General features: G+C 38.1%; 1 protein-coding gene across 4 annotated transcripts in view; it reads right to left on the bottom strand.

Moving 5' to 3' along the window:
- Window positions 1-1,785: 1,785 nt before the first annotated feature.
- LOC146576138 (nuclear GTPase SLIP-GC-like) overlaps window positions 1,786-16,214 on the bottom strand; it is a 104,587-nt gene continuing 90,158 nt past the window's right edge. For 3 of the 4 annotated variants that reach the window (XM_085271183.1, XM_085271182.1, XM_085271181.1), the window contains 19 exons: window positions 13,374-13,412; window positions 13,058-13,082; window positions 12,810-12,896; window positions 10,638-10,725; window positions 9,463-9,679; window positions 9,120-9,341; window positions 7,121-7,327; window positions 6,853-7,028; window positions 6,167-6,260; window positions 5,997-6,084; window positions 5,758-5,879; window positions 5,351-5,524; window positions 5,110-5,264; window positions 4,864-4,981; window positions 4,623-4,731; window positions 4,391-4,521; window positions 4,093-4,174; window positions 3,835-3,916; window positions 1,788-3,526 (listed from right to left, as the gene is read on the bottom strand). In XM_085271183.1, coding sequence (XP_085127309.1) covers window positions 3,457-3,526; window positions 3,835-3,916; window positions 4,093-4,174; window positions 4,391-4,521; window positions 4,623-4,731; window positions 4,864-4,981; window positions 5,110-5,264; window positions 5,351-5,524; window positions 5,758-5,879; window positions 5,997-6,084; window positions 6,167-6,260; window positions 6,853-7,028; window positions 7,121-7,327; window positions 9,120-9,341; window positions 9,463-9,679; window positions 10,638-10,725; window positions 12,810-12,896; window positions 13,058-13,082; window positions 13,374-13,412 — 2,286 coding nt within the window. In that variant the 3' untranslated portion in view covers window positions 1,788-3,456. Of the gene's footprint in view, window positions 3,527-3,810; window positions 3,917-4,092; window positions 4,175-4,390; window positions 4,522-4,622; window positions 4,732-4,863; window positions 4,982-5,109; window positions 5,265-5,350; window positions 5,525-5,757; window positions 5,880-5,996; window positions 6,085-6,166; window positions 6,261-6,852; window positions 7,029-7,120; window positions 7,328-9,119; window positions 9,342-9,462; window positions 9,680-10,637; window positions 10,726-12,809; window positions 12,897-13,057; window positions 13,083-13,373; window positions 13,413-16,214 lie in introns of all 4 variants that reach the window. The other variant, XM_085271184.1, reaches the window with a different exon arrangement.

Raw genomic sequence — 16,214 nt, forward strand, 5'->3', positions numbered from 1 at the left:
GAGTGGGCATCCCTGTCTGGTGCCCCTCAGGAGACAGAAGCTGGAGGATGTCTGGTCATTTGTTCTGATACGAGCCGTTGGGGAATTGTATAATATTCTTATCCAGTTTATGAAAGAGTTTCCAAAACCAAATTTGTGTAAAGTTGCGAATAAAAATTTCCAATTAACTCTGTCAAATGCTTTTTCTGCATCTAGAGATAATATTATGGCTTCGATGTTTTTATCGTATGAGTAGTCTATTAAATTAAGTAATCTACGAGTGTTTGTTGAGGAGTGCCGACCTTTTATGAAACCAGTTTGGTCAGGATGAATTAAGAGGGGGGTCATTTTCTCTAATCTCTTTGAGAGAGCTTTGCAGATTATTTTAAGGTCTACATTTAAATGAGAGTGAGTCTTGATGGGCCAGATGGATGGGCCCGTGGCTGGATGGTAAAGGGCAGAGAGCTCCAGTCCGACTCAGACGCCAGCAAGGTGGAGGTGGAGTGCTGGTTTGGGCTGGTATCATCAAAGATGAGCTTGTGGGGCCTTTTCGGGTTGAGGATGGAGTCAAGCTCAACTCCCAGTCCTACTGCCAGTTTCTGGAAGACACCTTCTTCAAGCAGTGGTACAGGAAGAAGTCTGCATCCTTCAAGAAAAACACGATTTTCATGCAGGACAATGCTCCATCACACGCGTCCAAGTACTCCACAGCGTGGCTGGCAAGAAAGGGTATAAAAGAAGAAAAACTAATGGCCACCTTGTTCACCTGATCTGAACCCCATTGAGAACCTGTGGTCCATCATCAAATGTGAGATTTACAAGGAGGGAAAACAGTACACCTCTCTGAACAGTGTCTGGGAGGCTGTGGTTGCTGCTGCACGCAATGTTGATGGTGAACAGATTAAAACACTGACAGGATCCATGGATGGCAGGCTTTTGAGTGTCCTTGCAAAGAAAGGTGGCTATATTGGTCGCTGATTTGTTTTTGTTTTGTTTCTGAATGTCAGAAATGTATATTTGTGAATGTGGAGATGTTATATTGGTTTCACTGGTAAAAATAAATAAATGGCCTGCATTTGTATAGCGCTTTTCTAGTCCATAGGACCCCAAAGTGCTTTACACTACATTCAGTCATTCACCCATTCACACACAGGCGATAGCAAGCTACATTGTAGCCACAGCTGCCCTGGGGCGCACTGACAGAGGCGAGGCTGCCGGACACAGGTGCCACCGGGCCCTCTGACCACCACCAGTAGGCAAACATGGGGTTAGTATCTTGCCCAAGGATATTTGGCATGCAGCCAGGGTGCAGCCTGGGATCGAACCACCGACCTTCTGATTAGTGGCTGACCTGCTCTGCCACCTGAGCTACAGCCACCACAAATAATTGAAATGGGTATATATTTGTATTTTGTTAAGTTGCCTAATAATTATGCACAGTAATAGTCACCTGCACACACAGATATCCCCCTAAAATAGCTAAAACTACTTCCAAAAACATTCAGCTTTGATATTAATGAGTTTTTTGGGTTCATTGAGAACATGGTTGTTGTTCAATAATAAAATTATTCCTCAAAAACACAACTTGCCTAATAATTCTGCACTCTCTGTATAACGGTCTGTCTCTCTGTGTTGGCCCTGCGATAGACCTGTCCACCCCGCCTCTGGAGTGCTGGGATAGGCTCCACCCACCAGGCAGAGTGACTACAATACCCCATCAGCCTTTTACGGCTGAGAGCTCATCAAGAATGATAAAAAAATAATAAAATCATGCCCATATACTTCACTGTAAATTTACTATTGTTATCATTTATACACAAATAGTCTTCACAGTCTCCTTTTACATCGACAGTCTTGCTGCCTTACGTTTTTGAGGTTGAGATACCAAAATATGAAAAAAAAAATACTATAATACAAAATGCATTGAGAAATATTTCATATTTTATACTTAAATTAGCCATTATTACTTATGTGAGGCAGTATCAGTTTATACTGTAAATAAGCATAAGAGGGTGAACATGCTATGCTTCAACACATCTGTGAATCATTCAGAAAAATGGAAGAAAATGTTGATGAAAGACTGATATTTATTCTGGTTCTTTAAAAAAAGATGATTTTCCTTTAAAAAAAGAAAAGAAAACAAACAAAAATAACAACAACAAAAAAACAATGCCCCTAAGAGTAAAAGTAATGGAGGTTACAGCCAATTCAGGGACTTATATCAAAGACTTTAAGCATTGAAAATGTATTCACAGAATTAAAATAACATCTGGTTATAATATTATGAGTAAGGGTGTACAACTGTTTTTCATTTTTATTACTTATATTAAAAACTGAACTTGAACAAAAATGACTGGACATGGCATTTCAGGATATTTGTGCTTAAAAACCCAAACAAAAGTATAGTTGATTTCTAAGGTAAATTGGGGATTCAGATTGTAAGACACGCTTTTAGAAATAATGTGATAATATATTTTCATACAAAATACACTCAATTCTTTTGTGGGGACTCAAATGGCACAGGATACTTGGAAAGACCTGCAACAACAACAATGGCTGTTAGGTGTGACAGAGGTGCACCTTAGACAAACTCAAATTCTGTCAACAGCACACTATGTTGTCAAAATATCACAACAGAGTCCACTGATACTACTACCAAAACAATGTTCATATAATAATATTTTTTGTGAAGAATAAACATAGATGACAGGTCAGAAAGATTGTAGGGAACAAGAAAGCAACAATTAAAAGAGCATGACAAGAAGTGTGAATGTGTCCTTGGAAAAAAAACCCCAGGAACTTTAAGTTTTACAAATAAATTTATGACTAGTTGTGTTTTTCATACACAAATCCATCTTATCCTAATTCAGATATTGTTTTTAAGAAAAACACCCTCTGCTCTGGCTCTAATGTATGAAAACCTGTCAAAAACACATATTTGTGTGTGAAAGGTTGAGATGAAAAACTATTATCTCATAATAAAAATCTTAAATCAATGGTCTGGATGACTTGTTACCTTTAAATATTTGTAGGTAAATACAATCACAGTTTTAATTGTAATTTTAGATAAAATACATTGATGTTCCTTTTAATTACAGGGGAATTACGCGTTAGTTGTGGGCTATATTATAAAGTGTTGCCATGTTTTTACCTTCTGTGATAAGTAGACTGATTTTACATGTACTGAAATGTGCTATATAATTGTCATTGTCATCTGAATGAACCATAACTAAACTCATGAAATAAAAGCATTAAAGTAGATCAAAACATATATGTAGAGTGATGTGAATCTCTTTCAGTTTTTCCTCCAACTTCTCTGCTAGCCTCAAGATTTAAAACATTAAAAGAGACAGATGTCTTACAGAAATAAAAATCCAGAATCACTTATGACATTCACAAAATCAAAGTCAAATGTCACCAAAGACCAAATAAAAACAACTGAAAAGGACTGAGACCAAATCAGATGTTTTCTTTGTTTTAAACAGCACTTCCTCTGGTAAGACCTGTTTGTGTCCAGGCTTCTGCAGTTACTACCTGGTCAGCAACTCTGAAACATTAAAAAAAGAGAGCAAAGGTTTGACAATAAACAATAACCAATGAACATAATATAATTTCTACATTTTTAAAATCGTAATATTGCTTGTAAAACTCCTCACACTAAAGAATACTAATGGCTATAATTAGTTTAAATGTTGAATTGCAGATTCCCCTAAAATGGACTCATTGCAGCCTCTCAGCTGATCATCATACTTTGGCTTAAAATAAATGTTAACATTGTTAAGAGCAAAAATTCTTTATTTTTTGTAAAATTTTTAATATTTAATGTAATACCATTGATAACATATTAGGAGTTACCCAGTAAGGGACACTTCATCATCTGGAGTGCCTGGAAGTTCATCATAACGTTTCTTCACCATATCAAGCTCTGTTGAAACATCTGAAAAACAAATTTGAATTTTTATGAATCAGTAATTTATAAGTTAATTTAAAAAATAGATAAATAGTTACACAGACGAAGTTATCAGGTGCAAGATTGCAAAGATAAAGAGAAAAGGACGGAAGCATTATCAAGCACTTGGAACCGATGTAATTACAGCAAACTGTCCTGTTTACCTGGGAGTAAGCTCCCATCAGTCTTGAATGAACATTCAAAGGATTCCTTCATAGTAGTCTCCAGAATCTCAAGGATGTCTCTCTAATTTAAAAAAAAAAAATTGTATTCACTTATCACAGATCAAATATTGTATTAAAGTCAAATTAAATCACATTTAGAAATTTCTCAGACTTGATTTAAAACATAAATGGAAACATAACTTTTTGTATAAGTCTATTCCAGTTAAACACAGAAAAAGCCTTCAGGTGAGCTATAACAAAATATGGTCATAATATTTCTTCATAAAACAGGACAAACCCTTAAACTGCGTAACTTCTCCAACATGGTATTTTTTGCCTGCTCAAACATGTCCTTTTTTGAGTGCACATGGTTCTTAATAGTCTCCCTCATGTTGTACAGCTGGCGTTCTCCTCTAAATTCTGCAGCCTCTACAATAAGACAGAAAACTCCAATCAGATTTCTCTTGCTGAATAATGATAAATATAAATATGTGTTTTAGTGCCAAGTTGTGAATAATATTATCTCTTACTCTTGTAGCCTTCTTCCATAATGTTCTCAATTGTCTCTGTCAGACTGCTGTAGACTTTATTCTTCTGTTCCCGGATCATTCTGTTCAGTTTTGCCTTAATTTTTTCTTCCTTAGAGACAAAACATGAAATATGGATGAACGTCGTTTTAAATTACATCAAGCTATAAAACTAATTTTTCATTTTTTCCTTTTACTGTACTTTACTGTTTGAATTGATGTATAGGAAAGTTTCATCTCTTACCTCTGTCTTGAGAAATCTGAGCTGCAGTTCAGTATTTTTGTACTTTTCAATCAGAGAATCAGTGTTAAGAGAAAAAGTCTTGATGACTCCGTTGAATGCTCCACATTCTGAGTCATTTCTAAAAAATGTAAACATTGTGGTTATTAATGGCAGAGTTGGCAAGTTTATATTTGAAAATTGTGATATGTTATAAATTACATATCTTGAATAATATTATGTGACTGTTTAGAACTTGTCTTTTCTTACGGGAAGGTCTTTCTGAATTCTTCATCAATGCTGTCAGTCAGACATGAAGCCAACATCATGTTAAGGTTAATTAGGGTCCCTTTCTTTGGTTTGTAGACGCCACCATTCTCAACAACACACTTCAGTACCCTGGGAAAAGCACCACCCTTCTTTCCCTAAAGCAAAAAAGAAAACAGAATTATTTAAATACATATTACTGTTAAATATGTAATTTTTTTGTAACTAGATTTAAAATACATACACGATTCAAGAAGTTCTTGAGTTTTTCTCCGTATGAACGTTTGGATTTCTCAACGCCATCATTAAGACATTTTTCAAAGGTCGTAATGGTCTCTTCCATTTCTTTGTTGATATTTGCAAGTTGAAGGATCATGTTTCTCTCAAGTTCTGAACACACCTCACCTTTTTTATCATCCTGAAAAATATTTGAAGGAATAAAACTATAAAAAAAAAAAACTTATTATTTCTTATAGATCTATAAACTCCACTTGGCTTAAAGTCACTCTACTGTAAGTAAAACAGAACGGCAAAAATACAATCAATTGATCACTTAATAACCTATAAATTAATACATAAAAAAACATAATAAGAAACACAAAGACATTTGAGAAATCCCAACATGTAAGAGTTGGTTTTACTTGACCTTACCACTCCTCCGGAGTTGGCTCCTTGAATCAAAGCAAGAATCCCATAAGCTCCACTCACATAGTTTACTATCTCAGAGTGACAGTCATTGAGATCTTGCAAAAATCCCTGAAGTTTGGGTATTTCTGTTAAGAAGAAATTTCAGTGCCACAGTTTGACATTACGTACTATAATTCAAATTACATAATTCCTCTTTCAGTCAGAGCAAACTAAAACAACATGTGCATCAAGACTTCACCTACCAGTCTCTTCTGGACTTAGATGTTTCCCTTTTAGGAACTCTTTGGAGCTCACTGTGAACACTTTGAAACTGCCGTCAGTGAAGTGTTTCTGCGGAAAAATGATTTAATTTTAAAGCATCTTTGCAACTGTGGATAGTCTGTATTATTTTCTGTCAGCCTATAAAACTCACATTAATCTTGCTTCGCTTGTTGAATTCTTTCCTTACTCCATCCTTGGCTTGCAGGTTTCTCATTACTATTCGATCATGGATATGAGCTCGTGAACTACAAGAAATGAGCATATCTGTACTGTTACCGTCATCACTATTATCATCACCATCATTAATTTGGGGCAGGCTGGGCGGTTTTGATTTATTCTTGGCCTTTAGGTGAAAATGTGGGAACCAAGCAGAGCTTTGCCTGACTTTTGCACACCTGTAACTCTTTGTTAACACATAGATTGTCTTTAAAGACTGGCTGTGGCAATGTTTCTCTGCCTGATGGTGCTGGTACTCCAGTTTGTTGCCTTCTATTTTTAAATGTCTGGTCTGGTTAATATCCTCTCATACTTGCTAACTTGGGTTGTCAGAGCCTCACACCAAAATACTTACCTATTCACTACAGTCTTTCCTTCCAGCCAGTCATTGAGTACTCTCTCCCAAACCACCACCTTAGGGTGGTGCTCTCCACTAAATCACCAGTTCATTGTATACATTTGTTTCATTGGAAATAAACCTATTGAGCTTCAGTTGTGCGAGTCTGCTTTGCGGGTCCAGTCATATATGATTATATGGCTTTATTTGCTTAATGTATTTATTTTGACTGTTTAAAAAAACAAACTCGCAAATATGGGAGTTTGCATGGAAAATGTACTTACAGATCATCTGAATCATCAAGAAGATCAGACTTGGTGCAGATAAAGTGAATTTGCTGACATTCGCCACCATTTTCAATCAGACTACTGACACTTTCCAGGATCTCCCAGGCTGCTTTCTCTGATGCTGCTCGATTAATTTCAGTCACAATCCACACAGTAGAACAATCTCCAAGGATCTGAAAGGAGAATAACATGTCTCAGTGCTTAATAGAAACATGACTGTTTACAGACAACACAGTATAAGCAAAGAGCAGTAAATGTGAATTACCCCTTTCCACATCTGATCTCTGCTCTTGTTACAGAAACCATTTCCAGGAAGGTCCACAAGTGTGACATGCTGGAGAAGAGACTTGTTTGGCACCCTGACAGTCACACACTTCACTAGTGGCCAAAACCACTTTTTTCCTTCATTGCCTTCTTCTTGTTTTGAATCACTTCTTGTGTACTTGACACATTTTGCAGAAAGTTCATTAGCCTGCAATAAATAATAAAAGCAGTGCAGTTTAATTTTAATCCTACAGTTTAAGTGCTTTACAAAAACCATTAAAAAGTCCGTGACATAAAAAAAACTTAAAGAAATTGGATCACTAAAAAAAATATATATATATTTTTTTTTAATCATTTTATTTTTTGCTTTTATATTAAACACAGCATGCTTATACAGATTCAACTGAGGACAATTACTACATTTAGCATTTGTGAACTTATAAGTAAAAAAGAAAAAGGAGAAAAAAGAGGAAGAAAAAATTATAACAACATTAACTAAATAAAGAGTAAAATAAAATAAGAAAATTCGCGCAGAGCGTGAGGCATGAATTATGATCAGTTAATTAAGAATTCTAGAAATGGCTACCAAATCGTACAAAAACTCGCCAGTTTCCCCTTTCTATCAAATATTATCTGTTCCACCCTGGCCACAGACACCATCTCATTAAGCCACCTTTTAAAACACGGGGCCGAAGAAGACCGCCACTGTAAAAGAATAAGTTTCTTTGCAGTCAGCATTGTAATTATCTGTTTTTGTGAAAAGGAAAAAAGATTTGATTGATGCAAATGATCCAATTATAGCCAGTGTACCATCAAGTGGTACTTTTTTCCTAAATTGGTTTGAAAACCACGTAAAAATCTGGCTCCAAAAAGCTTTAAAGACAGGGAAATGCCAAAATAGATGTGCAAGGGAACCTTCGTCAATTTTCGATTTAAATGATCAGATTGTGTCATGTACAAGCTTCCCCTTGCGTTATATTGGATCAAGACTGAGGAGAAATTCAGGTCATGTGAAACCCTTTTTAAAACAATCAACCATTTGATAGTTTTGAGAAAGTCTCTAATTATCATTCAAAACCAAAATGAAAATAGATTTTTGAATTATTTAAAAGTTTTTATTCTCTATTTAAATAACACTTACTACACTCTTGTTCTCAACAGCAGAAACTACTTCATGTGGGAATTTTGCATAGTTTTCAACCACTTTGCTCAGCAGTTAATTTCTAAAGAGTGATTTAAAAAGGGTAGTGTTACGTTCCCCTAAAAGGGTCCAGGCGGTGAGGGGGAAGCAACAAAAAGTGTCCAGGTCAGAAAAAGGAGTCAAGGAGGCAAAAGGGTTAAGTTAAAGAGTTTTATTAAAGTAGCTCAACTAAAAGAGACGGACAAGCCGCTATCACCATTTAAGAAAAACAAACAAAACTCAGGCGTTGGTCAATAAAGTAAAACGTAAGCCAAAAAGAGAGCAGCTCACTAGCTGAAAACCACCAAAACACAGCTCACTAGCTGCAAACACCACAAACACTCAGCTCACTAGCTGTAACCACACTACTGGCACTCTGGCCCAGAGCTCACCTTTCCCTGGGCTTAAATACTTTTAATTACTGATGTGAGTCAACTGTGTAACAGGGAAAGGTGGCACCTCAGGCAGAAGAGGTGGTGGGACACACCCACACAGGCACCTTCAGGAGGAGGCCCTGCTAAGGCCGTAACAGGTAGTTAGGTTAGAACAGGGAACTGATCACTGTTGTGTGAAGAGGTAAAGGTTCTTAGACAGACAGACAGACCACTGGATCTGTTTTTGGTGTTTTGTGTTTTTTGGACTTTTGGATCTATGCTGCATTCTGTTTTCAGAAGTGAGATGTGTTTCCAATTTGTAATCTTTTGTCAATTTGGTCAGTTCCCTTTTGTGTCCAAGTTGTCCTAGTTTCACCTGTGTCCCCTTCCCAGCATCCCCAGTGTGTCCCCCTGTCTGTTATAGTAGTAATATGAGTTTGTCTTACTGATTCACATCTCAAAATCTTTCGCCTGGATTGGAGAAATTCTGGAATTTCTTTGAAATATTTGTTCTCCATGAGGTTTTCAGAGGACTTCTCTTTCCATTCTTCTCCATAAAGTGCTGACAGCTTTTCAACAGCATCACGATAATCATCATCGTATTCCTTGTCCTGATCTTCATTATTGTCAAGAAACTGACAAAATGACCACAACTCATCTTTCCACTCCTACAAAAATAGATGACAAGCCATTTATTGGAGGCATGTACCCAGCCTTAAGCTCCAAGAACTGCACTATAACAAATGATTTAGTTTTAAGTACAAATCAAACTTTGAGAATTCATTTTACCTCCTTTGTGATGAACTCAATTTCTGCCTCATAATTTGTGCTACGTGTGTTAGCTTCCACTTTGATCATGACTGAGGTGCAGGCATTGATGCTTCCTGAGGGTAAAAGATTCTTCTCTTCAATGATGGCATTTATCAAAGAGCTCTTTCCAGCCCCAGTTTTACCAATGACACCAACCAGCTCCCTCTTGTCTGTCTCCAAATCACTGATCTTTTTCCTGTTGAACAAGATTTTAAAGATGGGTTAATTGATTCAGTCATGAAAACATTTTTAAGCATGCTTCAAAAGGTTTAAAAGAGAGTTTTGTTATTTTTAATAGTAATCACTACTAGGTATTTCAGTTTTATAGACTCGCTCAACTAATTGTTTACTGTATGTTGTTTTGATCTACACCTTCTTTTTTGTGTCAGCTAAAGTGAAAATGTTTCCTTCAAGAGTTGGTAGATACCGGGAACAGGAAAAAAAATGTAGCTAAGTCACCAAAACTTCCTAAAAATATCAGTCTTTGTTGGTCTTAACTTGGAAAGTTTTAGTTTACTACCGAATCATTCCGTCATCTATAATTGTGCGGCTGTAAGTCAAAAGTATGATGTAAAAATAACTAAACAAAGAACCAACACGTCAAACAGACTGACACAAGAAACTAATTGGTGACTATTGAACCAAAAGGGTTCATGTTCATGATGGCACTGTTGTCTCACACCACCATTTGGTTGGGGGCCTTTTTGTTTTGAGTTTACGTGTTCTCTCTGTGTTTGCCTCTGTTCTCTCCAGGTACTTTGGCTTTCTCCAACAGTCCAAAGACGTGCAGTTAGTGCATTTAGGTTAATAAATTTTAAATCCTCATCAATGTAGTTACTCATTCCTGTGACTGTATCTTGGTGTAACCAGTGTGACTTCCATAACGTTTGTTTGGACTGAATCATTTTAATTGTTCTGATCATGTGAATATACTGCTTATTTTTGCGTGTGTCAAGACTCTTGAAAAGGGACCATCTTCTCTGTGTGACTCAATTACACATAACTAGCAGTTTTTGAGGATGTTTTACAGATATTTTCTGCATTTTTGGTTTCTTCAAACACAATCTCTCTTTGATCTGTTTGTGAAACTGTCACATGATCAGGAGTGGAACCAGGCCCATACATTACAAAATATGAAAAAACTTAATACTCACTTTAAGAAATCACTGAGTTTGTCTTGGTCATTTAGTCTTTCATGTACAAATGTCATGATGCTTTTCACATCAGACAGTATGATTGATTCTGTGGACAAAGAAAGGAAAAAACTATTTACAACAAATACCGTATTTTCGCAACTATAAGGCGCACATAAAAAAGCCTTAGATTTTCTTTAAAAAGTGCGGCGCGCCCTATAGTGCAGTGCGCCCTGTGTGTTGTAAGGAGGACGTAGTAGAGAACACCATGAGAACGCTAGAGGGTGAAGTGTGGGCGTTGATCGTATATACACCGGGACAATTGCACATACCTGTATAAAAGGACAGGTATGTGCATTATGTGGAACATCGTTGTTTTAACAACCCTGAAAATGGCAAAGAGACACGCTTATGAAGCACAGTTTAAACTGAAGGCCATCAGCTACGCGGAGGAACATGGAAATCGAGCAGCCGCGAGAGAATTTAAGATTAATGAATCGATGGTTCGCAAGTGGAGGAAGCTGGAAAACAAGCTCCGACAGGTCAAGAAGACGCAGCAGAGTTTCCGCGGACATAAGGCGAAGTGGCCCGAGTTGGAGGAAAGACTCGAGCGTTGGATCATCGAGCAAAGAACGAGTGGGAGAAGCGTTTCGACGGTCACCATTCGGCTAAAAGCAGTTTCACTAGCTGAAGAGATGAACATTGAACATTTCCGAGGAGGTCCGTCTTGGTGCTTTCGTTTCATGAAACGGTGCCATTTTTCCATCCGGACCAGGACTACGGTAGCGCAGCAACTTCCAGCAGATTATAATGAAAAGCTGGCCATCTTCCGCTCCTACTGCAGCAAACACATCGCCGACAAACACATCCAGCCCAGCCACATCACAAACATGGACGAGGTGCCGCTCACTTTCGACATCCCGGTGAGTCACACTGTGGAGAAGAAGGGGACCAGCACGGTAGCGATACGCACAACGGGGCACGAAAAGTCTTCTTTTACTGTTGTGCTTGGCTGCCATGCTAATGTACAGAAACTGCCACCTATGGTGATTTTTAAGCGAAAGACTTTGCCTAAAGAGAAGTTTCCAGCAGAAATCATCATTAAGGCAAATGAAAAGGGCTGGATGGATGAGGAAATGATGAAAGACTGGCTGAAGGAGGTGTATGTAAGGAGACCAGGTGGTTTTTTCCACGCATCACCATCGCTGTTGATCTGTGACTCTATGCGTGCCCATCTCACAGCCGATGTGAAAAAACTTGTGAAGCAAATGAACTGTGAGCTTGCTGTCATTCCGGGAGGCCTGACAAAGGAACTCCAACCGCTGGACATCGGTGTGAACCGCCCGTTCAAAGTAAGGCTGCGAGCGGCCTGGGAGCGATGGATGACCGATGGAGACCACAGTTTCACCAAGAGTGGAAGGCAGCGCCGGGCGAGTTACGCCACAATTTGCGAATGGATTGTAGATGCTTGGGCTAACATGTCTGCTGGCACTGTTGTTCGAGCTTTCGCAAAAGCCGGCATCATTTCCGAGGAGCCGCACGGCACGGAAAGTGACTCTGACGGTGAAGAAAGAAACCTGGCATGTTTGATGGAGATTTAGTGCAGCTGTTCAATTCAGACACAGAGGATGAGGACTTCCATGGGTTTGATTGATGACAATTACCGGTAATAAAAATGTGAGTTCCAAACTCAGTTTTGCTCCCGCTTTATTTTTAAACACGCATAATTGTATGCGCCCTATAATCAGGTGCGCCTTATGTGTGTGTTAAATACAGTAATGGCACACATAACTGAGACTGCGCCTTTTAGTAAGGTGCGTCTTATAGTCGTGAAAATACGGTATTTAGTCTGGCATGTACAAATGTCATGATGCTTTTCACATCAGACAGTATGACTGGTTCTGTTGGCATAAATGTAAAGAACTATTTAGAAGGAATTATAGACTAGAATAACCAGAAAATGTAAATTCTCATGTTTAACAAGAAAGCAAACCTGCATGAATTAGAGAATATCAGGACCATAATGTGACCACTTACCAATCAACCCTAATATACCATGCAACATGTGACTGTTAAATTTTGACAAAAGCCCAAAGAAAAAGTAACTTCTAGCATCAAAGATGTTGGACAAATTGTGCTGCACAGAGGTTTAACCCTTAAACTGTGACACTGTTTAGTAAGAAACCTAAATACCTTCAAATCCTGGCATAGACAGACGTTGTCGCTTAGCTGGTGACTGCAACCTGATGGTGTCACTTTGAAGGTCTGATTTTCTCTTTCCTGATTGGATAAAAACAACAACAAAAAATAAGAACAAAAAAACGGTTTTCTCTCAGCACTTAAAGTTATTCTTAGTAAAGTTATGTAGATTGCAAAAAATATTTGTGCCTTTAAAACACAGAATAATATGAGATGCAATAAATACGATGCATGTGTCTCACCTGTATCACTTGTGGATGGCAAGCCCTGAGGATGAATATGAGTTATACAGGAAATTATTACTATTTGCATTGGTATTGTTCTTTAACAAAATTTAAAGGACACTAACATATAAGTTTTACAATCAACAAACTTAAATGCAGTTATTTTTTATTAACCAGCAGACTGATGAAAAATAAATTACAATAACCTTTTTCTTACTAAATATCAGTGATCCGACGAGATAGTTGTTTTACATAATTAAGTCCCAGTCCCAATGGAGCTTTACTTTGTCTCAGGCAGTTGGCTCATATGTCTGAAATTCAGTATAATCCTTACCTGAACCACATCAGCTGCTTCTTCATGCTCCTGTTCACACTGCAGATAAAAAGTGCAAAGCAGTGTTTAATATTAACCTCTTAAACATGTATTAAAATTGTATTTGTCGTATGGACATTCAATCTGAAGGAAAAAAATGTTTTAAACTGACTTGAAAAGAAATGACTGTTTCCTGATTTGAGTTTTGTTCTTCCTGCCACAATCAAAACAACTCAAATTATATTAGTTAAGAATTAATAAAATTACTCTACAAATAATTACTGCCAGTGAGATGCTGTCAAACACCAGTGGGTCGCTGGTGTTCGCTCTCTGCGGTAAACTATCACTTCTTGTTCCAACACACAGTGATGCTTTTATGTAGCTTATCTGCGTAGCCAATTTAATTAAAAACTTATAACTTACATCAAGGTGTAATCTTCACACAGTCTGTGTATTCACTCACAGTATTCACTCACTTTGTCTTCAGGGGTTCACTAGCTTAGCTTGGCCATAGCCAACTCATTAGAGGCATGGCCTTTTCACCTGTCCCTCCTGCGCTTTCCTGCTCATTGTGTCAGATGTGGAGGCCAGGATCACAGAATTGTAGACTCTGCTTCGAAACCTTAAAAATCCCATAGTTATCCAGGCCTCTTTAGCCCGTGCAGCTAAAGGTAGCGTAGGTCCCGTTAGCTCCCTCTGGGAGATTGTCCTGAGCGGTAGTGATGTTCGATTCGTGAACGAATCGTTCAATACTCGAGAATCACTTTACTGACTCGTGAATCATGAGTCACAATCCCAACTGACTCACTGACTCATCCCTGTTGCTGTTAGCAAGCTAATTCCATTAGTAGAAATATATCTAGCTTATAATTAAAATTGTGTGGGGAAAAAACAACAGCCAGTTTCTTAACAAAAGCATTTCTGCTCTGAACTGGAAGAAAAAACCTTGAGTAGAAACCTCACATCAAGAAAATAGCTCCTTGGTTCACTGTAGCATCGCTCAGCTAACATGCTAACAGCACATTTGAGTTACTCACCCCCTCCATTCCTGTGCTGAATCATAGCATAAGCGAATCACTCAGGACTCACTAATCCCATTCCTTGCTGTGCTGAATCGTAGCACTGAATGGTAAAGCTCTGAATGGTTTAGGACCAAAATACATCAGTGACCTCCTGACCCAGTATGAACCTTCCAGATCCCTCAGGTCATCTGGATCCGGTCTTTTATCAGTTCCCAGAGTCAGAACCAGACACGGAGAAGCTGCATTCAGCTTTTATCAGAATCAGAATCAGAATCAGAATACTTTATTGATCCCTGGGGGAAATTATTTTTTGTTACAGTGCTCCATTATAATTATAATGGAGCACTGTAACAAAAAATAATTTCCCAACATTTTCCAACATTAAGACAAGACAGACAATACACTAACTAAGAATAGTACAATATATACATATATATACATACATACATAAGTCACTCATAAATAAATAGCTGGAAAAGAAACATGTGTAGTTGTAGCAGTAACCAGTGTGTTAAGTGGATGCGTTGTACAGGGAGATGGCCACAGGCAGGAAAGATTTCCTGTGTCGTTCAGTGGTGCTTTTCGGTAATCTCAGTCTCTCACTGAACGTGCTCCTGTGACTGACCAGCATGTCATGGAGTGGGTGGGAGGTGTTATCCAACATTGTCTTTATCTTGGACAGCATCTGCCTCTCCGACACCACCTTGAGGGAGTCCAGCTCCATCCCCACAACATTGCTGGCCTTACGGATCAGTTTATTGAGTCTGTTGGCATCTGCGACCCTTTATGCTCCTTATATCTGGAACAAACTCCCAGAAAACCTCCGATCAGCTGAAACACTCAGTTTATTTAAATCCAGGTTGAAGACTCACCTATTCTCAGCTGCATTTGAATAAAGCACCAAATCCACACTTTTAAGCTTAAATTTCAAAACTTACATTAACTACTGATTTTATCTACCGTTCTGGTTTTATCTGTTTTGATTTTATATACTGTTTTGTTTGTTTGTTTGTTTGTTAAGTGGGTTTAGAGCTCTGGGTAGCTCCCCAGCCGGGTCTAGACTGGGTCTAGAGAGTATTTTAAATTCAGGGAATTTAAAATAGAAAGTAGCTCGTCCACAGAAGGACTGGTAGCTCCCCTTACGATAAGGGTTCAGATCGCGCGAACAGGTGTGAATGAATGTGTGTGTTTAGTTAGTTTGTTTGCTTGTTTTAATCAATTTTAAATCATGCTTTTTATTTGTTTTTGTTTCTAATGTCTCTGTAAAGCACTTTGAATCACCTTGTTGTTGAATTGTGCTATACAAATAAATTTGCCTTGCCTTGCCTTGCCTAGAGTAAGCGAATCACTCAGGACTCACCCCCTCCCTCCTGGCTCACAGCTCAAACGAGTTGAACGAATCACTGACTCACTCACCCCCTCCCTTCCTGTGCTGAATCGTAGCATAGAGGAATCACTCACTCACCCCCTCCCTCCCGATTCGCAAATTCTTTTTCTTCTTGGTTAGCAACCAACATTAAGGTACATTAGCGCTCGTGCTTCATAAGACACACTCACCCCTCCCTCTCGGTTATCAGCTGTTGAAACTCAGAGCGTGTTACCTTGGAAGAGTCACCTTCACCGAAGACGAAGTCCGATAGTCTGACTGACGCAGTATAACATTCAGTCTACACTTTGTTTTTTTTGAAAAGATCATAAGCAGACTTAAGGAAAAAATATATGAACTCAGTTCCACCACTATTAAAAAAATAAAAATGCTCAGACTCGCATTCTGCTGCTGCAATAATGTAAGTTAAATAATTAGAAATTCGCTATTTCACTAAATTATTTAGATAAGAAA

Source organism: Mchenga conophoros, linkage group LG4 (assembly GCF_057382185.1).
Source record: "Mchenga conophoros isolate Kocher_MC1m ecotype Shallow Benthic linkage group LG4, M_conophoros_male_GT1.1, whole genome shotgun sequence".
In the NCBI taxonomy this organism is placed as follows: Eukaryota; Metazoa; Chordata; class Actinopteri; order Cichliformes; family Cichlidae; genus Mchenga; species Mchenga conophoros.